Genomic DNA, 25,696 nt, shown 5'->3' with positions numbered 1-25,696 from the left:
CTTTAAGTTCTAGAATATTTCTGGTGGTGTACAACAGGAGAAAAGGCTTGCTTATCACAAGGGTCTCTTGCATTTGTTGGTGGTTCTGCTTATGGTAAATATTTACTTGATATTATCAGTGAAGTCTTGTACAACAGTCATGAAAGTGGGGTGCATTTGTTAGGACAAGAACTCATTTATTGACAGCTAGAATCCCAAATTGTGACTACTTATTGCCTGGACTCATATGGGTTCAGGTTTTCCTAATATAACCTCCCATAAATAAAAAAAAATTAACTTGGGACTCTGTTAATAGAAATTAAAAAGGACTAAGACACTTTGAATGAACTAAACACACGCATTTATTACAGAGTTAACAAAGGCACATCAATAACAACTTACAATGTATTTATATATAATTAACACAAATGGGATTCTCTGTTACATGCCAATTTTTTCAATAAATAATTGTTCAATTCTTCAGGTCATGAAAGATAAAGGCAAAGTCTCAGTCCCAATCTTAATCTTCCCCATCCTCTTCTTGAGAACTACACTGATCCCTGAGGGGCAGATCATCATCATCTGTAGCCATATTACATCTCTAGAAAAACATCCTAATTATAGACACTCCTCAGATTCCTTTAAGTCCAGTTTTCAATGAACAGGCTCTCTGCTTTAGCAGATGCTGTCTCTGCTATTCATCCACTGTTACTCCATGATATTTCACCTCTGTCTCTCTTTGCATTTGCACACAGACAGTGCACTGTATCACTTACAGGGAGACATCTCCATATCTCTCATCAGGAAAACCTGTCATTTTGTATGTGTCTGCTGTACTTTGTACTGGAAACTCTGCCTGCCTCTGCACTGTGCTGTTCCCATGCACAACACAAAAGTGCTAGAATTTTTTTTTTTTTTTTTGTTACCAGGGATTGAATTCAGGGGCACTACCACTGAATCATATACCCAGCCCTTTTTAAATATTTTGTTTACAGACAGGGTCTCACTGAGTTGCTTAGGGCATTTCTAATACCCTAAGGCTGGCTTTGAACTTGTGATCCTCCTGCCTCAGCCTCCAGAGTTGCTGGGATTACAGATGTGCACCACCTCTCCCAGTATAGAACTTCCTTTTTATATTGACTTCTGTATCCACTTCAGAATTCTGAGCTTTTGCTTTGGGCATGTCTCTACAGATGAGAATTAGACTTTCTGTACTTCTCACAAACCTTATCCTATGTCCTAGTAGCTGCCCCTTCTATCTAAAGTACTTTGTTTGCAGCCGTTTGCTTTTGTTCCCCAGATATTCACTGCCCTACTAAGGAAGAAGTATAAGTTACTAAGGAAAATCTGTGAGGGCTCAATTAAATGGGGATTTCTAGTACAGGAAAGAGCCAAGTTAAAAAACATCAGAGTATGTGTGTTCACCTGTTAACACACATGCCTATATATTAACATGTATAGGCATTAAATCACTCCAGAAACAAAATCATGTATTAGGCCTGTCTCTATGTCATGCTCTGTACAGATGCTGGTCGTGTGCATAGATTCTACCTGTGGAACTTTGAGATGTTCACAGTCTAGGCAATATTTTGGGGGTTCATTATTATATCAGAATTTTCCTGATAATTAAGATATTACAAGGGTCTTCACTTTTTGGCCTTTCTGAAGTGGTAAATGACTGCTCTATTGGTCAATAGGAATTTGATGCTGCTCCTAAATTCTGAGATTCAACGCCTAGAGGTTTGCTTCAGTAAAACATCTCATTTATCCATGCATGTGGCCATCTGATATTCAATACTGTGCCACTGGAGAGTCTTGCCTTTTTAATACAGACACTCAGGAGGGGCAGCACATGAAGCACTGCCATTCTATTACACCAGAGTATGATTTTTTTCCTTAGATCTCAGCTATGAGCTGCTTTCCATAGCCCGAGATGCCCAACAGGAAAGTTCTGAAGGGAAAAATTCCAGGTCTACTAAGAAGGCAGGCCTGAGAAGTTGCTACCACAGGGCTTTTAGAGAGCTAGAGACCACCATCAGGAATGAGGAAGGGAGGGCCTTTGAAGGGTGTTGTGAAAGAACAATGAAACATACCCAAGACAAACTTGGTTTACTTCAGGTTTTATCTGTGGGTCAACTTTCCCCTAACCAATAGAAACTCAGTTCCCATTTTGACAATGGTTGGGAATGCCTGCCCTGAATTCATACCCATCTAGCAGCTTCAAAGAGAAAGACATAAACTGAATTCTGAGGAGGCCAAAGACCTCTTGTAAATGTCTGTATACTGAACTGGTTTTAGTGCTGGGATTATCAGACTAACAGAAACACATGTGACACACCAAAGGAGGACTTAAAGTTGGCTTATCAAGAAAGGCCAAAGTGGAACCATATTAGAAATAGTAAAGTAGGGAACAAAGAGCAAGAGGGATCTATATGGTACAGCTGATGCTGGATAAGGACAGAGCCTCCTCTCTGGCCCTTGTCGCTGTAATAGATGGGTCAATAATACTTTATCACAACCTCTCATCCAAACTCCCTTGACTTCAATTTTCTACTAGCCAGACTCCAGGAGAGGGTTCAATGCAGAGGAGTTCCTGATTAGTGTTTTTTGAAGCATTTAGAAATTGAACAGACTAAAGTATTATCGAGTTACATTTGTTTTGTTAAAGAATAAAAATGGTTATCTTTCTGTGCCATTTATTGGAGATAACCAATTTTAAGTGACAGAAAACCCCTTAATGGAACAATTCATGCATCTCATTGTCATGAAACCATTGATGCCCACCTTGAGAAGGACGAAGTGAACAACATTGGTTTCATTTGTTACACAGAAGATGCAGAATGGAAATGAATAACTGGCACATACAAACTTCTAATAATGTATCTTAAAACATTCCTCAGGATTTCTGAGGCACAATGGAAATCAGTGAGCATGATCTCAAAATTCTTACTTTTCTTTTATTAAAATATATGTTTTTCTTGTGTTAATAATTTCATTCTTATAGGAATCATAATCTAACACAATGGCTGTATTATCTACATAATTCAAAATACTGGTAGGTATTTGGAAACAAATTTACTATATGTATGAAATATAATGTTGAGCCAAATCACAAATTTAAATTTTATATTAGAATTACTAAATATTGGGATTGATATATTAGAACATGAATAGCTTTGAAGTGAACTCAATGTGTGAATATGGATTCATAAAAAAAGACATAACCAAAGAATTTACATACTTTATTAAAAGAACAAAAAATGACATAAAAGTAGCATACTAAAATGAGTTGCATAATGTATACTTCTAAACACAAACAAGCACTACAGCACTATAACTTGCAAAAAAAAAAAAAAAAGTCAAAGCATCTGCCGTTGAGGGAATGAGCTATTGCATTTTAGAGACAAAACATCATGGGAATGGTTTTTATTAATAAAATATTCTGATCATTATTAGAAACTATAATTGTTGCACAGGGTTAATAGTTTTCTTAATATACGTATTTTCAAGTTACCATTTTTCTGCTCCCAATATATGTTTTCATTGTCTATATTCCAGAGAGTTTTATAAATGCATAAAATCAGCCTTTTAAAAAAGAGTATATTTAGGATCTTTTTTAAAAAAAAAATCTAATTTATAGCTGGGCATGGTGGCACACATGTCCCATCTACTCAAGAGGCCAAGATGGGAGGATTTCTTGAACCCAGGAATCTGAGGTCAACCTGGGGCAATGTAGCCAGACTCTATCTCAAAAATAAAAAACAAAAAAATCCTTAATTTTAAATGAATGTAATTGGGAGCATGGAAACAAATTATTCACTTTCTAGTAACTAAAGTGGCAATGATAACAATAAAAGGAAATTTATTTTGGGAAGGTCATCCTCAGAATAAATGATGTTCACATCACTCCCTCAACTGCTAGACACAAAAGACAACAATAAAATAATTTGCTTTCCATTACTAACAAATAGCATCTGTATATAGACTTAAGCTTTGGAATCATGCAGTTCTAAGATAGATAAATCTTCAGGTTATGCGTTTAGGAGAGAAAAAATGCCTACTTAATAGTCAGGTTACTTTTCGGTGTTGTTACAGAGGTATTTTTTTTTTTTTAAGTAACATGATATAGAAGATGACTAGTGAGGAATGTTTACAGTATCTGCAGAGTGGTAACTTATTTCACAGTAATACATTTTTTTTTCCTTTTAAGTAAACCATAATTGAGGATGGGTTCTATATAAAAATAAATTTTCTCTGGAATAATTGAGTTTTTGAGTATTAATGAGTAATTTCCTTATAGGCATGGACAAGTAAAGGGACTGGATACTGAATTAGTCAAACTGAATCCTAGCTGAGGTTATTTTTGGGTCTCTCATGCATTTGTTATACTTCGTTTCCTAATTTGTTTTACTTAAAGACAGCCACTGTGTTTAAGCTCCAAAGAATGCAACCCAGATGCTGTCAGCAGGCACACCATGTTGTAAATTTATTGAATATCTCCTGCTATGCTTCTAGGACTATTCTTGCTATTTTATGGATGATTTTTCCTGACTTAAAATCTCAGAGTTCAGGCTGGGATGTGGCTCAGTGGTAAGAGCACTTGCCTAACATGCATGAGGCCGTGGATTCAATCCTCAGCATGGCAATAAAATAAACTAAACCACAAAAAAACTCATTTCTCTCTTGACCTTATGAAAATATATTCTTGTGGCTTATATATTCACAAGGATATGTCAAAACAAGGATACAGGTTAAATTGGGAAATTATGTTGGTGAATTCTTAACTATAGAATGAATGAATGCTAACATTTTACATCAATGGAAATGGTGGTTAGATTGTCAGGCTGTTAGTTGTATGGTTATATGACGGACTCTTAAGTGCTTATGAAATGAGGAAGTAAAAAGAAAAAAAAAAGAAATTTCTAACCAGCTGGCCCTGAGCTATTTGACAACTATAAGGCTTGGATTGCTTTCTGACTTTGGCTTATTTTTCTCTCTCTCTGTTTTGTTTGTTTGTTTGTTTGTGTGTGTGTGCTGGGGATTGAACCCAGGGCCTTGCGCATATTAGGCAAGTACTCTACCACTGAGCCACATCCCTAGCTCTATTTTCTATCCTGTAAGAACTAGAAAAATGGGCTGCTATGCCCCAGTTGCAGCTCTCTTAAACCCAGGATGGGCTTCTTGAGAACAAGAGCTACATGTCCCAATTTGTGAAGGACTTAAAAGACCTAGAGTGATCTTTCCCTTAACCTATCTAACCTCAACATTTCCTGTCTCATTTCCTGGGCAGGATAAGAAAGTTCCATGTCTATTTGCAATTGGTGTGGAGATAAAACTGGCAGAAATGATCAGATTGAAACATTCTCTTTCAGCTCCTATGCTATGGAAGATTTTGGCTAGTTCTCTTCTTAGTTAAAACAAAATATTGGGAGGCTGCAGTGGCACATCAATTACTCTGTAATCTAGTAAAATCAGGTCAGAAAATAGCTTCCACTGAGCAGGTATAATGTAAATAAAGTTATTTCCAAAGTTGTGTCAGAAGCTTGTTTTCCTTTGTTGAAGGTGATCAACTGCCCTATACTGGTCACACTTAACTGTTAAGTAAGCTCTTTTGACTGCCTATTTGTTTGGGGGCCTGAATCTTAAAGGAGGAATAGAGGTCAACAGTAACAATTTGACTATTCCTGGAATACACATTAGTTGGCATACATATTAACTGATGCATATAGCAATAATTATCTGGGAAAGATGAAATCTGATTTTAACATAATGAGAATAACTATTTTGTAACTTTAAAGTATATTTAACTGCTTGCAATCATTAAAAAAGTAAATTCCTTCTAGACACCCACTTGGTGTGTGTGTGTGTGCATGTGCGTGTGCGTGTGTGTGTGTGTGTGTGTGTTTCCAGTGGGGGTTAATTCACAAAGCAAACAATCATTGCTAGTTGTCTTGCTGAAAGAAATACTTTTGCTCTTGTTTAGTGCTGTTAGCTAAAGTTGACCTTTTCTCTGTTACCAGCCTTTTCTTATAGTGAGCTGTAGCAAACTAGAAAAGCATCCACAACAGCAAAGCAAAAAATCCTCCTTCTCAAGGCCTTAGAAATAACTCTTTCTTACTAATGTTTCCACTATCATCACAGACTTCTTACGTTAAAAAAAAAAGCTCCAAGGATTGCTTTCATGAACTATGTACATAAGTGCAAAAAAGGTGTGTCTCACACATCCGCACCCTAACTGAGACAATCAGGTAACGGCAGCATATGTCTCTTAAACACTGTCAAGGGGTCATTCCACAGTATCTTTATGTATGGTTTTGCAAATATGAATTGATTTCAAAATATATTTTAGTCATCCTCTAATCCTCATGTAATTGTATACGTAAAACAGAAATTTTGCAGCTACAGATGTTACATGACTAGGATAATTTTAGTTATAAAAAAGAGTCAGGTAATATTTTATATATTCAACAATTATGTTTTGATGTCAAAATACTGAGGAATAACCCAATCCACACAACAAATTGTATAAACTATAAAGCTTGACTCTAAAATCCATGTGTTGTAAACTTTTTGACCCAAAAGTCACACAAGGTCACAAATTCAGCTTTCACATGAGACTTAGGGATTTAAAAAAAAATTCAACCATATCTGTTTTCTGAGTTTTGAGCTGTAGCTTCGACATGCTCATACTGTCACAAACCATGTATAGTTTACAAATAAAAATTTCACACACACACATACAACGTCTAAAGGTAGCCATGTTGTAGTTTTGTTGCCAACGCAACGACTAAATATAATTAGTTAATAATTATTCTTTTTGTATAAAGGTAAATTTGTTCTTAAACTGTGAACTGTAGAGAGTTGTTATGGACTGTAATCTACATTTGCCATGCTTCAATGTCAGTTTAGAACTTATCCAGATGGAATGAATATATGTAGTAAAAACTTACACTTTCCCTAACTCTCCTTCAAAATTAAATCCATCAGTTACTTAGAGATACAAAAAGTAATAAAATAAGAATCTTAAAAGCTAACAATAAAAAAATGAAAGCACGGCACCAATTAGTGATGGTGCTCAGAAACCTATATTTGTAGTTATGTATTTACAGGTTGATTAGACTAGCAACTACATTTTCTAAAAAAAGTTATATTTTTTAAATTCTACTTATTCTATTGCCTTCAACAGGTACTTGTTAAACTAGGCCACTATGTTACTAAATCTATTAATCAAATTGGGAAATCAAATTTCCTGCCTAAATTTTACTTGTATTTATTTCAATGTATGAGAGATGAAAAGAATTAAGACTCCAGTTTCTAATCATTCTGAGTGCCACAGCCTACTCTACAGACTAAAAGAACTCAAGAAACTTGTGGTTGCACTTTACCTGAGAGCATCCTCATCGACACTCTCCAAAGAGGGGGAAAAAGAACCAAATAACTTTACAAGTAGCACATGAACCTTCTCTCTTATTTCATTAAATGCAATTGTAAATCTGGTTCCTTATTCAGACATCATCATTATGCTCACTGGTCATGGCATTAAAAAGTGATTCAGGCTGTAAAGGCTAATTTCAGTTGGTTCCTGCTGATGGCAGGGAGAAGGTACTGGCATTTTCCCAAGTTGGAGAGCAGGTGAGCTAAGGGCTCCCATTAGTGAACACAGCCAGTGCTGTAGGACAACACTCATGGCAAGATCAAAGTGCTTTAGCATGTTCAGAAATGGATGGAGTTGGGAGAAGATGGCTTTCATGATTAACTACAAAGTAAAGACTAATCTAGAAATGTGAAATGAAATGCAACAGCTGGGAATGGAATCATGCTCTCATTGCAAAAGTAAATACTGTATTTAAATAGCAATTTTATGAATCCATTATTTTATTTCATCTTAATCCCTCTTTAAAATATACTTATGCTATGGTCACATAGTGCTTTTGGTAAAAATTGAAACTACTAAAACCCTCTTAAAAGGTATTTTTAGATTACTTTTTTCTGTATGGATGACCCATTTCATCCAAGTTTCAGCACTCTTGCATAGTTCTGCAAAAGGCTGAGAAAAATGGACAAAACCCGTAATTTTGGATAAATAAAAATAGAGGCCCTTGTAAACTACAAAGATTATAAACTTTTAACTAAGAATCACAAGTGATTAGAATTTCATATATACAATTCATTCAGTAAATTTTTGCTTACAGTCACTGATTTTGTGACTTGTCTTTATAACTTGAAATTTATAGTCTAATGACTTATTGGTCTTGTTTTCTCTTGAAAAAAAAGATAATCTTAATAAGTCATTGCACAACTAGCTTAAAGAGTACTATCTTAAAATTTCATTTCTCTCAAAACTCTGTTGAATTTGATCAAAACTTTAGGGCTTTGAGTTTTCTTTCTTTAAATTCATTTACATAACAACTTTAAAAATGCCAACAGTATAGAAAATTGTGGCTCCAAAATACAACTATCATGGATATCCCCCATGAATCTCTTACTACAAATAAGCCATTTTTAATGTCTTCTAGTGCTTAAAGCAATAGGAAAACAGCTGAACTCTAGGTTTGTTGTCTCTGTACATCACACCACAAGTTTAAAAAGTTCAATGAGATAGTATGTTGCATCAAAATGTCAAACTCCATAAAAGTTCATTCTGCACAAAAATTTCATCTCCACTGATCAGCTCAGGTGCTTCCTTCCTGGATTTATGTGATCAGATCTGCCATTCTGGAGAGGCACTGGCACAGATTATACAAAATTCAGTTGTATACAAAAGACATTTCAAAAAGGCATACTCTACTTTCTTTTCTAGCAGTGTTAAGATTTTAGGAAACAAATTAAGTGGTTCAAAGAGTCCACTGGGAAAAGTTAGGACAACTCTTGATCTCTTACTCCAGGTAACACTGTTAACAGATAACAGTGGCTCAATACAAGCAAGACTGACTAGAAATCACTGTTGACCAGGATTTGGATTGATAGTTAAGATCAACGGGATACAAACTACCTGGGATAATTTTGTTCTTTTGTATTGTGAGCCAAACTGCTTTGCTCAGGCTTTGCCTATGGAGTCTGAAATGTTCTGAAGCAAAATGTGAGGAGAAGGAACAACTGGTAGTTCTGAGTCCTACAGTTGGTTGGGTACCCCTGAGCAAGTTACCTGCTCTGGGTCTTAGTTTGATCAACTGTGAAAAATCTTTGCCAACTCTATTGTTCTACAATTCAAACCTACCAGCTGGCTTTTGATATCCTAAATCAGATTTTTTCTTTGATTGTCATTTTCATGAAGGAGAAAAACAACATATATATTTTATGTTTTTATACTTTCCCATGGGAGAATATATATTTAGTAGAAAATATTAAATCTAATTTGTGTAAAATATCACGTTTCTACCACTGTGTAAGAGTAATGTTAATAATTCAGTAGAATGGAGGAGGTATGCTATGTATATACCACAGGAATGGATTAATTTCTATTTTTACTGTGTGCAACTATTTTATAAGTATTAGTAATGAAAATTCAGCTCATCTCTGTGGAATATAGCCTCTCTATATTAATCAAAGTGTGCTAATATCTCTCTATGAACATATAAAAAGGTTAATGAGTCCAAACAATAAAAAAGCTTTATGATGCAAAGGATTCTGATGTTAAAATCTGGCCAGGGAAACACTTGTCACGTGTCATGGGTGCTGGCTCCTTCACTAAAATGTTAAACAGCATTGGAAATTCAGTTAAACTTAAGCTAAAGACAATTGTGGACACCTTTTCAAGTTCTTTTGCATAAACCAAAGAGTAATTTTAAATGTCTCCCTGCCCCCATCCCTACAATTTCTCTGAACCTGTACTCAGGCTCCCTCTGTGATCAATAGAGAAGATTGTCCATTTGGGGAGGAAAGGCCTCATTTGGAACCAATTCTCTTTCACCCTGACTGACTTTTGCTAGATTGCATCTTACTTATTATTCAAAGAGTAGTCTAAAGAGCATGAGCCATTTGCATTTGGAAATGGCACTTGTGTAAAAGGTTACATTGCAATGGTTTTACACACTTTCTGCCAGTATGTAAAAACTATCTCCACGCCCCCATCTTTCTGTTTGATTTATAACCTGCAATTAGCATACCTTTAAGCTCCCAAGTACCAGTTTCTCAGCTGAAGATGACAAATGGCTCAATTTTAGACACTCAACCTAGGAGACAGGATTTCTTGAGATACAAAAAAAATGTAATGGGTACTTTATATCATTTTTAGTATAAATGCTGAGAACTTCATTAAAAGGAAAAATTCTCCATTTTTAAGCCATTTAAGAGGAGTGTATTAGGAGTTCATGTTTGAAGAAGTTCCTTACTTTGGGTGGTAATTATTTCTCTCTCACAAAAAAATCTAGCAAGCTTACTGAATTATGCAGGGTCAGATCTACAGGTACAAATTATATACATGCATGTTTATGACCAGGTTTTGTGCACACTCAAAAGTGAGGCCTTTTACATATCTGCCTCTAGAAACCTACAGAAAGATTCTAAAGAGAGCATATTAACATAATCCTGTCATGTTTTCAAGCACATATACTTCTGTTCCCCACTAGTAACATTTTAATTTTTACCAAACACCACACACATACAGCAAAACACTGTAGTATATAAGACTAAATTCAACCCAAACCAGTACAACACAACGATGGGGAAGATGGTACTGGACATATTTGTTACATTCTAAATCAACCCAATAGACTATCCTGTAAACACAATAGTAAGGTAACACTTCAAAAACAGATAAACATTTATCCACCAAGAATGTAGAGTAAGCCAACAGTACAGTGTGGAAATTAATTTAGCATACTGGTTATTGGAAAATCACAAATTTTATGGTCATATTCTACCTGATAATTCAAACAAGATGGGCAGTAGTTATTAGCTTTCTATATGGGTCTTGTTTTACCATCTTCGCTGATTTTTAATGCTTCGTTTTTTATTCAAATTTGTTGGCTGGTACATTTTCTCTGCTTAATATATTGACTGCACCATGCTTATTGTTGTGTTGGTAGAAGAGGACATTTGAGAATACATATAGAAAGGCCATATGGAGGTTCTCATGGAGAGATTCCGGTACTCCGTGACTCTGCTGTTCAGAATTTCGACTGAAATGGTAAAAACAAGAGAAAGAGTGAGACATATTGAAGGGTTACTGTACTAGGAGTTAGGATACTAGTTCTTGCTTCAGTTCTGAATTTCAGTTTGTTTATGCATCTGTGAAAATAGGGCTGTTGTGAATGATCAGTAAATAGCGACAGCTATGACAGTCTATGGGAAACTTCCAGTGAGAGTTATTGTGGAGAACTGCCCTCAATTAAAAGAGATACGTTGTTTCAGGCATTATCTATACAATACCAAAACTTTTGCAGATCATCCACCCATTGGTTGATCTCCTTCAACAGGTACATACTGGAAAAACATGTTCAATACCAAACACTTTGAAATATGCCAATAGTAAGTAAACTTCACACTTTATCAGAGTGTTTTAAAGCCATGCAGAAATAGCCTAAGTTAGGCATAAAGCAATGTATAAAACTGTTTTGACCTCTGGAGAAATTTTCAACACTTCTTACATATCAAATGCCTCTACTTTTTCCAATGGAAACAAGTAAAAAGAATCATTCTTCCCAAGTGTATTTTGTTAGAAAGTTAATTATAATTATGACTTTTGTTTACCTTGACATGCATAGCCATTGAAAAGGGAGCAAGGTGTTGGCAAAAATCTACATTCTCATGTATGGTGCTTTGCCCAAGTTGCCACTATCCCAAAAACATCCCTGAAAACTATTACCATCTATGCTTCCTTCTGTTATCCCATGGATTCAGAAGTGTCTTTTTTAAAAAACAGTCCTTATGATGAAAAGGACTTGTTTATCTGCTGTACATCTGGCAATCAGCTCTGTTCAAAACAGAGTTGGTGGCCTGTGTATCCTCAGCAGCACAGAAGGATTAGCTGGGAACATAACTGCTGCCTCCTTCAAATGACAATGCGGCTGTGAGAACTTCAAATTTTCAATGACTAACGTATGTAATTCAGAGTTGGTACACTTAGATTTAATAAGTCTCTAGAATTAATACACCTAGCTCTCTTAAGTGGCTTCAAAAGACACAGGTTCAGGTGCATGATTGCTCAAAGTATGTGCTACCATGGGCTCCATACTAGGCAAAGAGGAGATCAAGGGCATAGGGGAAAAATCCAAGAGCAAAAGAATTTTAAAATAACATGATTTCAATGAAAGTAATGATTAAATCACTTGATTATGCTACTCAAAACTCGAAACAGCTGGAGCAATTCTGGGTGACTTATGTGGGAAGCAACATAAGGCAGCTGACTGTAAATGCACTATTTTCTACAATGTCATCTGAGAAGCATGACACTGTCTTTAAGATAATCATCTCAGTTAACTCCTAACAAATATTACTTTGGGGGGAGTGCTGGGAATTGAACCCAGGGCTTCACATATTAGGCACGCACTCTACCACTGGGCTACATCCCTGGCTCTACTTTGTTTACTTCAATAAAAAAAAATAAAGCTATAAAAATGTTTAGGAATTAGAGTTCAAAAGCAACTTGTATCTTTGGCTAACAAATCACACTTCTTTAAAAACAGGCAACCATTGCAGAATTTGTAAGTTGTATTTCCCAGTTATCAGCTGTCATTTCCATATTAAAATTGCATTTTGCTTTCTCATTTCAATTTGGAAAATTTAGAATGTATACATCAAGATCTAAGTCATAAGTGATATTTCAATGAAAATATTTAGCAAAGCTGTAGCAAATACATTGTGTAAATAAAAAAATAAAACCTAAAAATATTATTTATATTAATACTTAAAGAAACTTACTGTTCTACTGGTAACTTCTACATCTGTGAAACAAACATGCTGCTATTCAGTTCATCTATTGATAACTGGGGTATCTACAGTAGTAAAAAAGATTTTAGATTAAAATGATTTCTTGAGAGAATTCTGTTTCTTTTGTTCACTGCTTGGACATGGTAATCAATGATGATAATCAATTTCACAGAAAACCTTAGATATAACTTTTAAACTTTAGACATATTAACCATTTCCACTAATAGCAAAGCACAGATTAGAATGTGGTTTGCTCCATAATTAATTAATGCTCTGTGTGTTTCATGGTGATCATGCTTGTAATTTAAGTAGCAGAGGAATTTTTAGTCTGTGGGCATGGTTAACACTTGGCTATGGCAGAACAGCATTATTCAATAATTATCATATTTTTATTTTTTCTATTTTTAGTTATTTTTAGCTATAAATGGCAGTAGAGTCAATCTTGACATATTTATACAAACATGGAGTATGTCTTATTTTAATTAGGAGCCCAGTCTTGTGGATGTACATGATATGGAGATTCATTGTGCAGTATTCATACATATGTAACCATCTTAAATTTCAAGACTCCCCAAATACTACTAATTTGCCAGTGACTCTGTCAGAAAAATACCTAAAGAAAATGAAAATCAAAACAACAAAAGCACATCTAATGTTTGTATGAGACGGAATGTCTGATGTAATCATTGGGTAATGATAAGGATATCTGTGCCTTGGAAAGAAATGTGATGCCTTGCTTTCTTTCCAATGTATCTGAAAGTAAAAGTGATGATTGTACTAAGTCCAAGTTCAAGCACAATAATAAAAAAAATGATAGGAAAATAAAATCAATTCTCATTTGACCAATGAGAAAGCATTTATGAAATAGTACAGTATACACATTTCAGGATTGGTATGGTAGCAAAAAATTAGTTACAGAATATCAAGAATGACATCTGTTCACTGATTAAAAATGAATAGAATCCCACCAATCACCCTTGGGATGAACGGCAAAGTATATACAGCATCTTAGAATGTATAGAAAAGTAAAATTTGTAAATGTGACAATTGCTTAAGAAACATGCAAATACATGGATCAGTGTCTCTCGCCAATACAAAAAGCATACACTGTGCCTTCCCAACATATTGTAGTTTTCTAGGTCTGAACAGGTGAAATAAATGGCCAAACCTGATTGCCTGTAGTTGTTGCAGCGTAGGGAACGCTGGTTGCAGGTGTTGTTGCGGCAGACACAGCGGTAGGTGTAGCACCGTGCATCATGGGCACTTTCAGTAGGAAACCATGGAAGCGACACACAGGAGGGCGGAGCATTTATGCAATGATGACATTCATGGAATGGGGTGTGGTAGATATCACAGCAACAAGCCAAGTGACATCATCATGATGGAAACACCAGGGTGCAACATGCAATCACAGTCAGTGCAAAGCAACACGGCATGGGAGGAGGGAAATTTAAAAAGAGAAAAGGGGAAATCCAATTATAGTTACCATTAAGGAAAAAGGAACCATTCTCAACATTTAGTAAGTTTTTGAGCAGTATTGTATTGTAGTTGACTCAATAGGTCAAATTTTCAAAAAGGGTTATAATGAATGTATAAGAAAAAATACCTAATACTACCAGGCTATCTATCTGAAGCTAGTTAAGCAGATGAGTAACTGGTTGCACATTTTAAAGGGGATTAGGGAATTGTGGATTTGTGTTTGAATTCACTGACTTTTATGGACATGAATTACTGCCATTGGATTTGCAAGTGCAAAGGGGCAGTTTTATGTATACTTACCTGATCTGCCTGCAAATAAAAAATGTAGTTTAATTGGTGGATATGTAGTAGGGGAGCAGATATGAAGACCTCAATGGACTATTTGTGCAGATTTTTAGGTACACCTCTGACAAGTTCCTTGGAAACTTTGGCTATTTATCAAACATATACATGGAGCCCTTCATAGTAAATTTTGTCTTCACAACCAGTATTAGTGCTACAATGGGTAGAAAATGTAAAATCTTTTTCAGGATGTTTTTTCTTTGCCTTCTCTAGTTTTTTTTTCTGAAAGTTTTCTGTGTTTTTCTGATTTCCATTTTACTTTGGAAAGTCAAGCAGGAAATTGATGTGTGATTGGCAGGTATACGATAACTTATTGTGTCTTTATTAATTGAATTCAGACTTTCTGAAAGGCTACTGAGAAAGTGAATGGCCACATGTAATGTTATGGAAACCAAAAAGTTATCCCAAATGACTATTAACAGAAACTCCATACTTATCCCTTCCACTCAACTCTAGCTACCTATCACCTACAGTTATCCCTTTATTGTCTCACATGCTGATTTGAAAAACAATCTTATTTCCTCTTTGGGAGCACAGCAACTACACAGGAAGCAGCAGCACTAAAGCATGCAATTTGCATTCCTAAGCAGAGCTCTGAAAGTAAAAGGACAAGGAAACATCCCCAAGAAACAGGTCACCAAATGTCAACACAGAGACACATATCTCAAACTTGCAGAAGTCTGTTCTTCTAATTGTATGCATAGAATGTTCCAGTTAGTATCAATGGACATGTTGTTAATTCCTATAGGGCAAGCTAATCTCTCAATAACAGAGGCCTCACTCCTGTTGTCAGGGGTCAGAACTTACTATGTAGTGAGTGCTGTTTCTATGTGGCCATCATCTTGACCTTTTTATTTTATCTGCATAAGCCTGTTAGTGCCTTTGGAGACTGTAACTACTCTACTCCACTAATGGGATGGATGTCAAGTTGTTGCAAACTCTCAAAAAGGATGGGAGGAATGAGATTGTGGGTTTGTAAAGGGTGGGACTTTCCTCCCTGCATTGAAATAAAGCTATTTTCTCCTGATCTGTTCCTGCTTCTTATGAGGAGTTTAGGACCTGTAAACTCCCCAGTTGCTTTCTCATCCTTTTCAGTATTAGTGATGGGCAAAATGGCTTGGAGATGGCTACCAGGTTGTGTTGGTGGCTAGTGGCTAACTAAAGGATCTGTACGTAACTGATTGCTAAAAATCTCATAACTGCCAAAGAGTCATTTTAAAATGATTCTGCTGTGTCTAGTTTCTGTGCAGATTGCACTTCATCCTAGAACACTACAGATTTCAGCACAGAACACTGAAGAATGTTTTGCTTAGGTCATTCTTTCTTAACATCCGAGTACTGAATGGCTTAGGTCATCTGGATAACCTTTTAGGGGAGGAACTGTTTCATTGTACTTTAGACATTTGAAATATTTTACACTTTTAAAATTATATATACAATTGCCCAGTTTCTCTCTCTCTCTCTCTCTCTCTCTCATAGTGCTGGGGATTGAACACTGGGCCTTCTGAATGTGAGGCAAGCAATCTACCAACTGAGCTATATCCCCAGCCCTCTCTCTCTCTCTCTTTTTTTAAGTGTACCATTCTATTGTATTTAAATTGCCCAGTTTCTCTAGGAAAAGAAACATGTCAGTTGTTATTATTTGGGGGATGGAAATAGAAAAATGGCAGGGTCAGTATTTGGCCACAGTGGCAACCACCTAGGACTTGACAAAATAGGACTATTTTAGTTCCACAAAGCACCATAGTAAATGTTAAATACTCAGAAAATGACCAATCATATCATTCTGTCACCCATCTCTTTCATAATCACAGTAGAATAACATATTTTTTAGATTAGAAAAAGTTGAGAATTTTTGTACAAAACCTACCAAAACTTGAAGCGGGTGCCATGCACAGTATTGGCCCTGTACACCATGCAGAAAAGCGTGGAAAGTAAAGAAAAGAGAGATTTCATTATTAAGGCTTTACAGATGGAAATGAATTTTTAACTAGAAAGATACTTTATTTGAAATATCAATTAATCAGCACATGCAAATCCAGTAATCCTTCATGCTTATAATTACAGATTAGCATTAAGATGACAAACCCAGTTAATCAAAGTAATTCTTGAATTCTTAGGTTAAAAAATGAACTTTAATTTTTCTGTAAAGAAATTATCTCTTTTAAATTATATATTTATTCTGGGCAAATATGTCATAAGTAATTTTTATCATAAAAATTTCATTTGTTACACATAGTCTTTTCAAAACATGCTTCAATATCTGTATCTGGTGCCTATTTTCCTATTTAGAGCATTAAACTATTAACACTGCCTCCTCCAGCTCATTGAAATTGAGGACTTCATTATGAACATAGGACAAGATTATTTCCCTCAAGAAAGGGACCTCAGCCAGAGAGGTTTTTCATTTTGCTATTGATTAAAGGAAAGGGAAATTTTCTCACATTTTTTGCATGTAAATCTAGATTTTATACTGGCCAAAACTGGCATAAAAAAAAAGAAGTCTAACTTCTAAACAAAGCAATAGATTAAGGAAATGTAAAAGGAAATGTAGAGTGAACAATGTATATTTTTCCACATTCAACCACCTTGGCTAATACTCCTGAGCTATGCAACTCATTCTATAATACAAATGGAAGCGGCCAAACTGGAGAGATCTAATGGGTAGGAAATGACTAAAAATCTTTTATTGGGGGATACTAGTGGTTAAAAACAGAGGCACTTGACCATTGAGCTATATCCCCAGCCCCTTTTTAATATTTTATTTAGAGATAGGGTCTTACTGAGTTGCTTAGGGCCTCACCAAGTTGTTGAGGCTGGCTTTGAACTCGTGATCCTCCTGCCTAAACCTCCCAAACCATTGGGACTACAGGCATATACTACCATGCCTGGCAAATGACTAAAAATCTTGAAGGGAAAACCCACCAGAAATAAAGTTACCTCAACCCACAATGATTCTCTTTTTTACTTTGTGGACATAGCATATTTTTTCTTAGGTTTTGGGGAAAAGTCTAAAACAATTAGATATCAGTAGTTACTTTTTATAAAGTGATGTAAAAATGTACTAAAGAATTCAATTTTTCCTCCTGAGAAACTATTTATATAAATGTGTGTAACTTAAATGGTGTCATGAAGAAGTCCATGGTCTGTAATGAAAGATTGGTTTTAAAACAATTAATTAACAGATTGATTTATTAATTAACTGTTTTTTCCAAGTTGTAGTATATATTCTACATGTTCTTCATGTTTTCAGAATTAGCAAGGCTTTCCAAATAGAATTTTAAAGCAGATATTATTTTCTTTTAATAATAGTTTCCAAAGTTGGACATTTTTTTCTGGGGGAAAAAAAGTTTATTTTTATTTTCAGTGGTTAGTATTTTCAATTTATTCCTAAGGCACCATATGCTTACTCTTAAAGTAAAAACCACTGGAAGAAAATTGTTTTCTGCATATATGATATTTATTTGAATGAAATTCTGGCTTTAAATTTTCTCCTCAATTAGGCTCAAAAAACTGTTATACTATTAAATATAGATGAATGTAGGAGGTAATACAAAATATGCTACAAAGTATCAGAAAGTGTAACAAACTGCTATGATTTCATATTAACTTGTTCAGGAGTTAGAAGCTAAAACTTCTTATTTTATATATACTATACTGTGCCATACTATACTTCATGTAAATTTAAGGGTAGTTTTAAAATAACTGCCTTTGGTATATCACAATCTATGGACTACAGAGTTTTGTAATGCTGATGCTGGAATTATTTTCTATTTTATTTTATTTTGTCGGGTAGCAGCGTGCTGTCTGTGAAAGTGATACCTAAGAGTCAAGGAATTAGTTGAGATCAAACCAAGCAAATCAATCACAAGAAGAAAAAAAAAAGTTAAGACTTTCTCCTACTTTGATTCCAAACCATTAATTTTCAGAATCATAGAAAAACAGGTTGTTTGACAAGTATTAACAGATCAAGCATAATTGCCTTGTTTTATTTCTAATCAGTCAAAATGCATGTGGATATTTCTCCCATGAAAGCCCTTTGAAAGTTGCTTTGCATCATATACATTCACAACATCACTAAACTTGAGGTGCCCAGCGCTGTGTTCTCACCTGTTGGGATAAATGCCGGCTGTGGGAGCTGCATGTTAGCCAGAGTCTGTTGGCAGTGGAAAACATTTGGATTAAAGACCGGGGTGGCACCGTTGGGCTTTTCAATGGCCGTTCTCTTTGGTATCAGTTGAAGTGCACCAGGCTGCAGGGCCTGTGGGGGAGGGATGGGTTAATCACAAGTAACAGAGTGAGTAAAAAATATAGTCAAATCAAACAAGCAGTAGTTATGTAATGAATGGCTGGGAATTCTCTGCAAAGGTATCCATTGAGCAAGACATTCAATAAGCAGCAGCTGCACAGCAAGGTAACCAACTGCAGAGATGAAGTAGTTCACTGAATAAGCAGTTAGGCCAAAACACAAGATAAAAATACCAGGGAAAAAATAAAAGCTTTTCTTTTTTTTTTAATTTTTAAATAAAAGCTTTTCAACATCCCTAATTGATACCTCATTTGAACAGGATGCAACAGAAAACTATTACAGCAAATACATTTACAATTAACATCACAGAAATGCTCATCTATTAATCTGTAAAAATGAGATTAGCAGAAGCAACAGGTATGGCAGCAAAGAAAATCCTGCCAGTTAAAATTCCAATATGGATCTAGGAGATGCGAGGCATACAGATGATAAAACAGATGCTGTTAGATTGGAGTCTGACACGGTGGCCCTACAAAACACAATCTAATTAATACAAAGACCTCAGGTTCAAATCCCAGAAGTGTATGTTTCCTAACTCACATGTAAGGAAAAAGAAAGTCAATCATTCCTCCACTGCCACCTAACACACCTGGGTATGATATATAGTTAAGCAAAATATATGCAGGTCTGTTTTATAGAGGATCACTGTGCATTTTATTATGCACCATTTGCTTTGTTAAATCCTGTAAGGATTAATTCTAAAACCTATCAGCCTTTTAAACCCTTCTTTCATGTCTACATTTCTTTCAAAATCCCACTGTGCTTATAGTACTCAGACCTGCTCCAGATCCATTGAAGAAGTTTAACATTATATTTTTCCCCTCAGCAAATTGCACATTACTTTAAAAACATGCCCCAGCAACAACCATTAGGTATGCTCCAAATTCTTAATGAGATACTGACACCTGTGCAGAGTCACTAGCCTTGCAAAAAGGCTTATGCCATGACCTTATTATTCCTGTGGCTATCAAGGGCCTAAAGCTATTTCTTTTTTCTTTTGGGGACTCTGCTATCAGTGCACACAGTGTGACAGGTCTGCTTTTTCTTAGTTTATTTCCATCTCCTAAAAAAGTGAGACGAAAATAAACCAAGTAGCTTTAGATTTCCAAACTGATCTGAGAGAAAGACGTGGCAAAATCATGACTAAAATAATAAACTTTAAAGCATAATTGATCATTTTGAAAGCCTTTTATCACCTTTGAGGGAAAATGAATTACCTGAAGACTTCAATAGAGTAGGACAGGTTATTTAAAAGATTTCCCCTTGGTTTAGTATGGGGGGGGGGTGTCCCTTTCTCTAGAAAGTTAGGAGCATGTATGATCATCAGAATCAAACTTGTGTTGCCCAGTAAACTACAGATTGAGGAAAGGCCTAGATGGACATTTGATTCATGGTTCCTGGCAAGGAAGTACTGTTGATTTACTGCTGGGGTCTATCTTGACAGGTTAGCACCCAGTTCTGATTGGCTGGTGCTTATACTGCCATTAAGTATTTCTCAATAATCAACACTGGCCAGGGCCTCAATGCCCTCATCACAATCTTGCCAACTTACCAAAGTTGTAGTTAAGTGTGGATGAAATAATTATCAACCCTCCAAGTCTTTTTTATACCTTTATTTTATTTATGTATTTTTATGTGGTGCTGAGGATTGAACCCAGTACCTCACACATGCTAGGCAAGTGCTCTACCACTGAGCCACAGCCCCAGTCCATCCAAGTTTTTTTTTTAATGTATGCAAATTGCTCTCAACAAAGTCAACCTGAGCTATACGTCTGCAAAAGGTAAAAACTCCCCTTTTATAAAGCATTTCTACTCTGAATCCTTAAAATTATAAAAAGATTAAACATCTTCATAAAGCTCTCCTTTTATTTGGTCTTACCTTAAAGAAATTCTTATGGGCTAAATTGATTTTACAACTAAGATCCTGCTGTGATCTGTTACTCAGGAAGGAATTTTATATTGACATTCACAAGTATCAGTTGAGGGCATACTACATAATACTTAGCTCTCCAGATGGAAATTTGATGCTCATATGTAACATGCATTCTATCAAACATGCTCAAATCATCAGAAATGGGCAGAAACATGAAGGTCTCATGTCCAAGCATGGGGAGAGATGCATAAATGTGCAAGCAAACCATTTTTTTTGTTCATCCTGTTTGTGTGTTCATTTTTTAGGGGAACAAGTGCATTCTTGCTCCTTTAATAGCCCCACATCTTTCCTAACTCTATGTAACTCTAACATAAGTAATAAAAAAAAAAAACTGAAGGACTGCTGGGCGTGGTAGCACACACTTGTAATCTCCGTGGCTCGGGATGCTGAGACAGGAGGTTCACGAGTTCAGATCCAGCCTCACCAAATTAGAGGCTAAAGCAATTCAGTGAGACTCTGTATCTAAATAAAATATAACAAAGGGCTGGGGATATTGCTCAGTGATAAAGCATATGAGGGTTCAATCCCTGGTATGAAAAAACAAAACAAAAACAAAAACAAAAAATACCTGAAGGATTTATGGTCCCAGCTACTTTGGAGGTTAAGGCAGGAGAATCACTTGAGCCCAGGAGTTAGGGGCCAGCCTGGGCATCATGCCAGATCCTATCTCTTAAAAAAAATGAAGGCTTATCTTCTGCATTCCTTGCTATTTTCTTAGCTTAAAAGTTCCTCATTCAGAAGCATTTAAGACAAAAATATTTGATGAAGATTTTTTAAACATTCCTTAACAGATGATGTTACCCAGATCAAAAAAAAAATGAAAAGAAAAAAGCAAGTATGTTCTACTTTGGTGCTCAGATCCTTCATGAAGTAATGTGTTCAGTTCTGAAAACAGATGAGTATTGAGATCTTGGGCTGTTATACCCTATTACATGAGGAAAGTTCCAGTTGTCCAAAGAAATAAACAGCAAGTGGAACATTTAATAGACAGCTGAGACATACTTGAGGAACCTTTCAGTGTTATTATGTAGAACTATATTTTCCCCAAAACTGACTTACTAGGGCAATACAAAAGCCAGGCCTCTCTTAGTCCTGAGGAAATCTCCCCATAGCCTTAGTAGGCTTCTGTCTTTTGTCTTCTCCTTTGCCTACACCAGGCCTCCAGAAAGGAAAGGTAACCTTAACCTTTAGGAAATTAGAACCTACTTAATATCCCATCTTTCAAGTACTCTGTTCTGAAAGGCATTAAGGACGTGAGTGGCAAAGTGCCCTCAAAAGTGGTTCACAGAGCAGAGGCAACTTTCCGCCTTTCTGGGATATTAAGGGTAGTTAGACTATAAAAAGCACTCAAAAACAATTTACTGCTTAAATCATAGAGTTCGCCCTTTCTCTGAAAATGGGAGAAAGAGCCACAGTAGGTTAAAATCATTACTAAAGCTTTTAAATAATTACCTTTAGAAAATCTTAGTAAATAAAGTAGAATAAATAGGTTCTTTTTTATCTAGCTTATAACCTTGACTGTTCATATTAAGATACACTCATGACTATCCAACATTATGGTTATAGAATATTTGACAAATTGATTTGATAAATCATTTACCCCAAAATGGAGAGGCTGCAACTGCTGGTCTGCTCTTACCATCGCCGTGGCAGCCGAGTGGTTCATCTGGTGATGAGCTGCCTTGAGTTTGGCTTGCAAGTGTGCGGGAGGATGAAAGTACTTGCATTTCTCCCGGGAGCATCGACCTTTGATGTAATCCATGCAGATTGTCACAGTATTATCGCTCACTTCAATCATGGAAACATCTGTAGGGTGAGCATAGCGGCAATCGTTCTCCCCCCGGGTACAATTCCCACGCTGAAATTCACGGCAAACCTTAAAGAAGAAAACACAAAAACACAGACACAGACACACACACACATATCAGTATGATGACTGGAAGGTGGTTGGCTTTTATTTGCTTTGCCAATGCATGCAAGGATAATTATATACATTTTGTCATTTACTTAAGGAAAATCTGAAAAGATGAAGGCTAATCAAAAGCCGTATTCACTATAGGACGGAAACACAGACAATGCATTTTTGAAAAAATTCCATCCTCCACAAAGGAAAGTTTTTCTATTTTCCTTACACTGACCTAAACTTGTATCTGAAAGTATTATGGGAAACTGATTTTAATCCTCCAGTTAATACACAGCCTCAAGTGTAATTAGTTTTTTTAAGATTCAAGATGAGTCTTTATCACACAGCAACACACTGGTAGTTTTCCAAGGCCAACTTGTGAACCATGATTGAGTTACATGTACAATCAGATTCCATTGCAGTACATCACCAGGCATTTAAGGGGCTGTCAATGGAGCTAACTTTCTACAAAATCAACTAATCATTTATTTCAATTTACAAAAAAAACCCAACAATTAAGGAAAAATGGAAGGACTTCAGTAAACCAAAAGCTGTTGAAAACTTCTTTTTGATTCTTTAGGTATTATGCAGTATTAATTATATAGTACATAATTCTTAAGATAGAAAAAGGTTTAAACACTATGAGACTCATGTACATTCTGCATTCATATGACTTTACATTTTACAATCATAGAGTTAGATTAAATTTGTTTTTCCAGTTTACTATTCTAGTAAGTAGAGGATCATTAACAAATACAGTAATTCCACTCTGTAAAGCTGGAGCCTGAATATAAGGAGCATTCTCACCCAGACTTCCTATGCCATAGCATAGTCTAGGCTGGGTACACTTAAAACTTTGTTTGACCAACTGTATCAATGAATCAATGTACTTAATAATAAGGTATAAGTGTAGCAATAAAATGTTTAACATTTTTCTGAGATTATACTCCATAGGCTAAAAACCTTTGGGTGTACTTATTTAAAATATTTAACACATTGGGTTCTGAAAATGTTACTTTATACATAAGGTTAATATCCACCTTACAGGTATTTATATATTTCTTAATAAATACCTCCAGTTTATCCGAACGCATCAGTTTTGGACCAGCAACTCCTGGCAAAGCGAGAGGTGGATTCCCAGAAATCAGAACAGGCGTATTTGGTAAAAGTTCTGCAGGAACTAGGCCCATCCCAGGATGAGGTACATAAGGATTGAAAGCCATGGCAGGATTAGCCGCAATGGACGGATTCACAGGAAAAGAAGCCTGTATGTTTAACAGAGGGGATAGAAGTGTTAGAAGTAAACAGATTCTTCCTATTATCGCATAGTATGATATTCTTGCAGAAATATCAGAATTTCCTAAGCCATATCAATGTTTACCATTGTCTATCCTGATTGGCTTATTTTTAATCTCCTGGTAATGCCTATATGGGAGTTTCTTTTAAAGCAACAAATCTCTTCAAGCAACAAATTTATTGATAAGCTGATCAAGCAAACTTCATGATTTTAAGCCATGAATAAACTAACTTAAATCTCATTGTTCCAAATGTATTTTTTAAAATATTTTTTTAGTTGTAGACGGACACAATATCTTTATTTTATTTATTTATTTTTATGTGGTACTGAGGATCGAACCCAGTGCCTCATGTGTGCAAGGCAAGTGCTCTACCACTGAGCTGCAACCCCAGCCCATTCCAAATGTATTTTTTCCAGTACTTTTGTTTTTACTTAAAAACCACATTACCAGTGACAGCACATATACAGACAATCTCCCTTGTCTCCTCACACAGGCTTGTACTCTGCCGGTGGACTTTGGGTACTCCTGAAACCCCCCTTCTTTCCACCCTTCTCCCTCTTACCCATCAGTACTACTTGGCTCTAAGGCTGCCCTTCATACCATAGTTTCCACCTGTATTACCAAACACTGACCTTGATTCTTTTCTTAGTCTGGAAGACAGCAAAGAATTGATGAAGAAAAGAGCAGGTTAGAAAAGTGAATACTTGGCTGGCTGCATGCCTGTGATCCCAGTGATTCAGGAGGCTGAGGCAAGAGTATCACAAGATTAAGGCCTAAGAAATTTAGTGAGACCCCATCTCAAATTAAAAACAAAAACAAAATAAATAAAAGTGCTGAGGATATGGCTCAGTGGTTAAGCACCCTCTGTTTAATCCCGGGTAGTAGTAGTAGTACTAGTAGTACTACTAGTAGTAATAATAATAATAATAATGGGCTAGGGTTATAACTCAGTAGTAAAGCACCCTGGGCATCAATTCCCAGTACCAACTTTTTTTAAAGTAAGTACTTTAACCATTTTTTCTATCTACCTAAAATGAGATTGATATGGTCATTATATTTTTTTATTCTTTAACTAGACGTCCTACTTCACAAATGAATCTTGACTTGCCCAGCCTTGTGTTTATCTAGGGGGGGCAGATGATATAGTTCAAAAGGAGGCCCTAAAATACTATAAGGATCCTTGTTAGACAAGAAGAGATAAGATAACTTGGTGGATACAAACTAGAGCACAACTTATAAAGAAAAGCCTTAGAAATGCAAAGGCTATTACTGATTTTTTTATTTTTAAAAGTCCTGGATTCAAAGAGCTTGATATGTGTATTGCCTTTATTATCTGTAACCACATAATTTATCACTTTACTGTGCTATTTTCCAGTTTGTTTCACACATGAACTTCTTTACTTATCAATGTAGTCATAATTTCTTTGATATTTCTCTTGTCTCCTCTAAAGTACTTAATGCATAGTGAATCACTGACAGATATAATCAATGATGAGTTTTAAAAATATTTGAACTGTAATGAGTGAATAATACATCTGATGAGATGTAGTGTATTTCTAGTAGTGACTCAGTAAGGTAGTTAT

General features: G+C 35.7%; 1 protein-coding gene across 10 annotated transcripts in view; it reads right to left on the bottom strand.

Annotated features, from left to right (window-relative positions):
* Positions 1-323: 323 nt before the first annotated feature.
* Positions 324-25,696, bottom strand: part of Mbnl3 (muscleblind like splicing regulator 3) — a 124,616-nt gene continuing 99,243 nt past the window's right edge. For 4 of the 10 annotated variants that reach the window (XM_046467859.2, XM_046467850.2, XM_046467931.2 and 1 more), the window contains 7 exons: positions 23,889-24,080; positions 22,513-22,788; positions 18,781-18,931; positions 16,541-16,576; positions 14,018-14,112; positions 12,841-12,914; positions 10,960-11,099 (listed from right to left, as the gene is read on the bottom strand). In XM_046467859.2, the coding sequence (XP_046323815.1) occupies positions 12,858-12,914; positions 14,018-14,112; positions 16,541-16,576; positions 18,781-18,931; positions 22,513-22,788; positions 23,889-24,080 (807 nt within the window). In that variant the 3' untranslated portion in view covers positions 10,960-11,099; positions 12,841-12,857. Of the gene's footprint in view, positions 11,100-12,840; positions 12,915-14,017; positions 14,113-16,540; positions 16,577-18,780; positions 18,932-22,512; positions 22,789-23,888; positions 24,081-25,696 lie in introns of all 10 variants that reach the window. The other 6 variants (XM_046467887.2, XM_046467897.2, XM_046467878.2 and 3 more) reach the window with 6 other exon arrangements.

The sequence above is a fragment of the Marmota monax genome, unplaced genomic scaffold (assembly GCF_021218885.2).
Source record: "Marmota monax isolate L192 unplaced genomic scaffold, Marmota_monax_Labrador192_F-V1.1 WCK01_AAM20220418_F8-fsc00054, whole genome shotgun sequence".
Classification (NCBI taxonomy): Eukaryota; Metazoa; Chordata; class Mammalia; order Rodentia; family Sciuridae; genus Marmota; species Marmota monax.
Note: the sequence above shows the minus strand (reverse complement) of the source record. Positions and strands in the feature narration are given on the sequence as shown.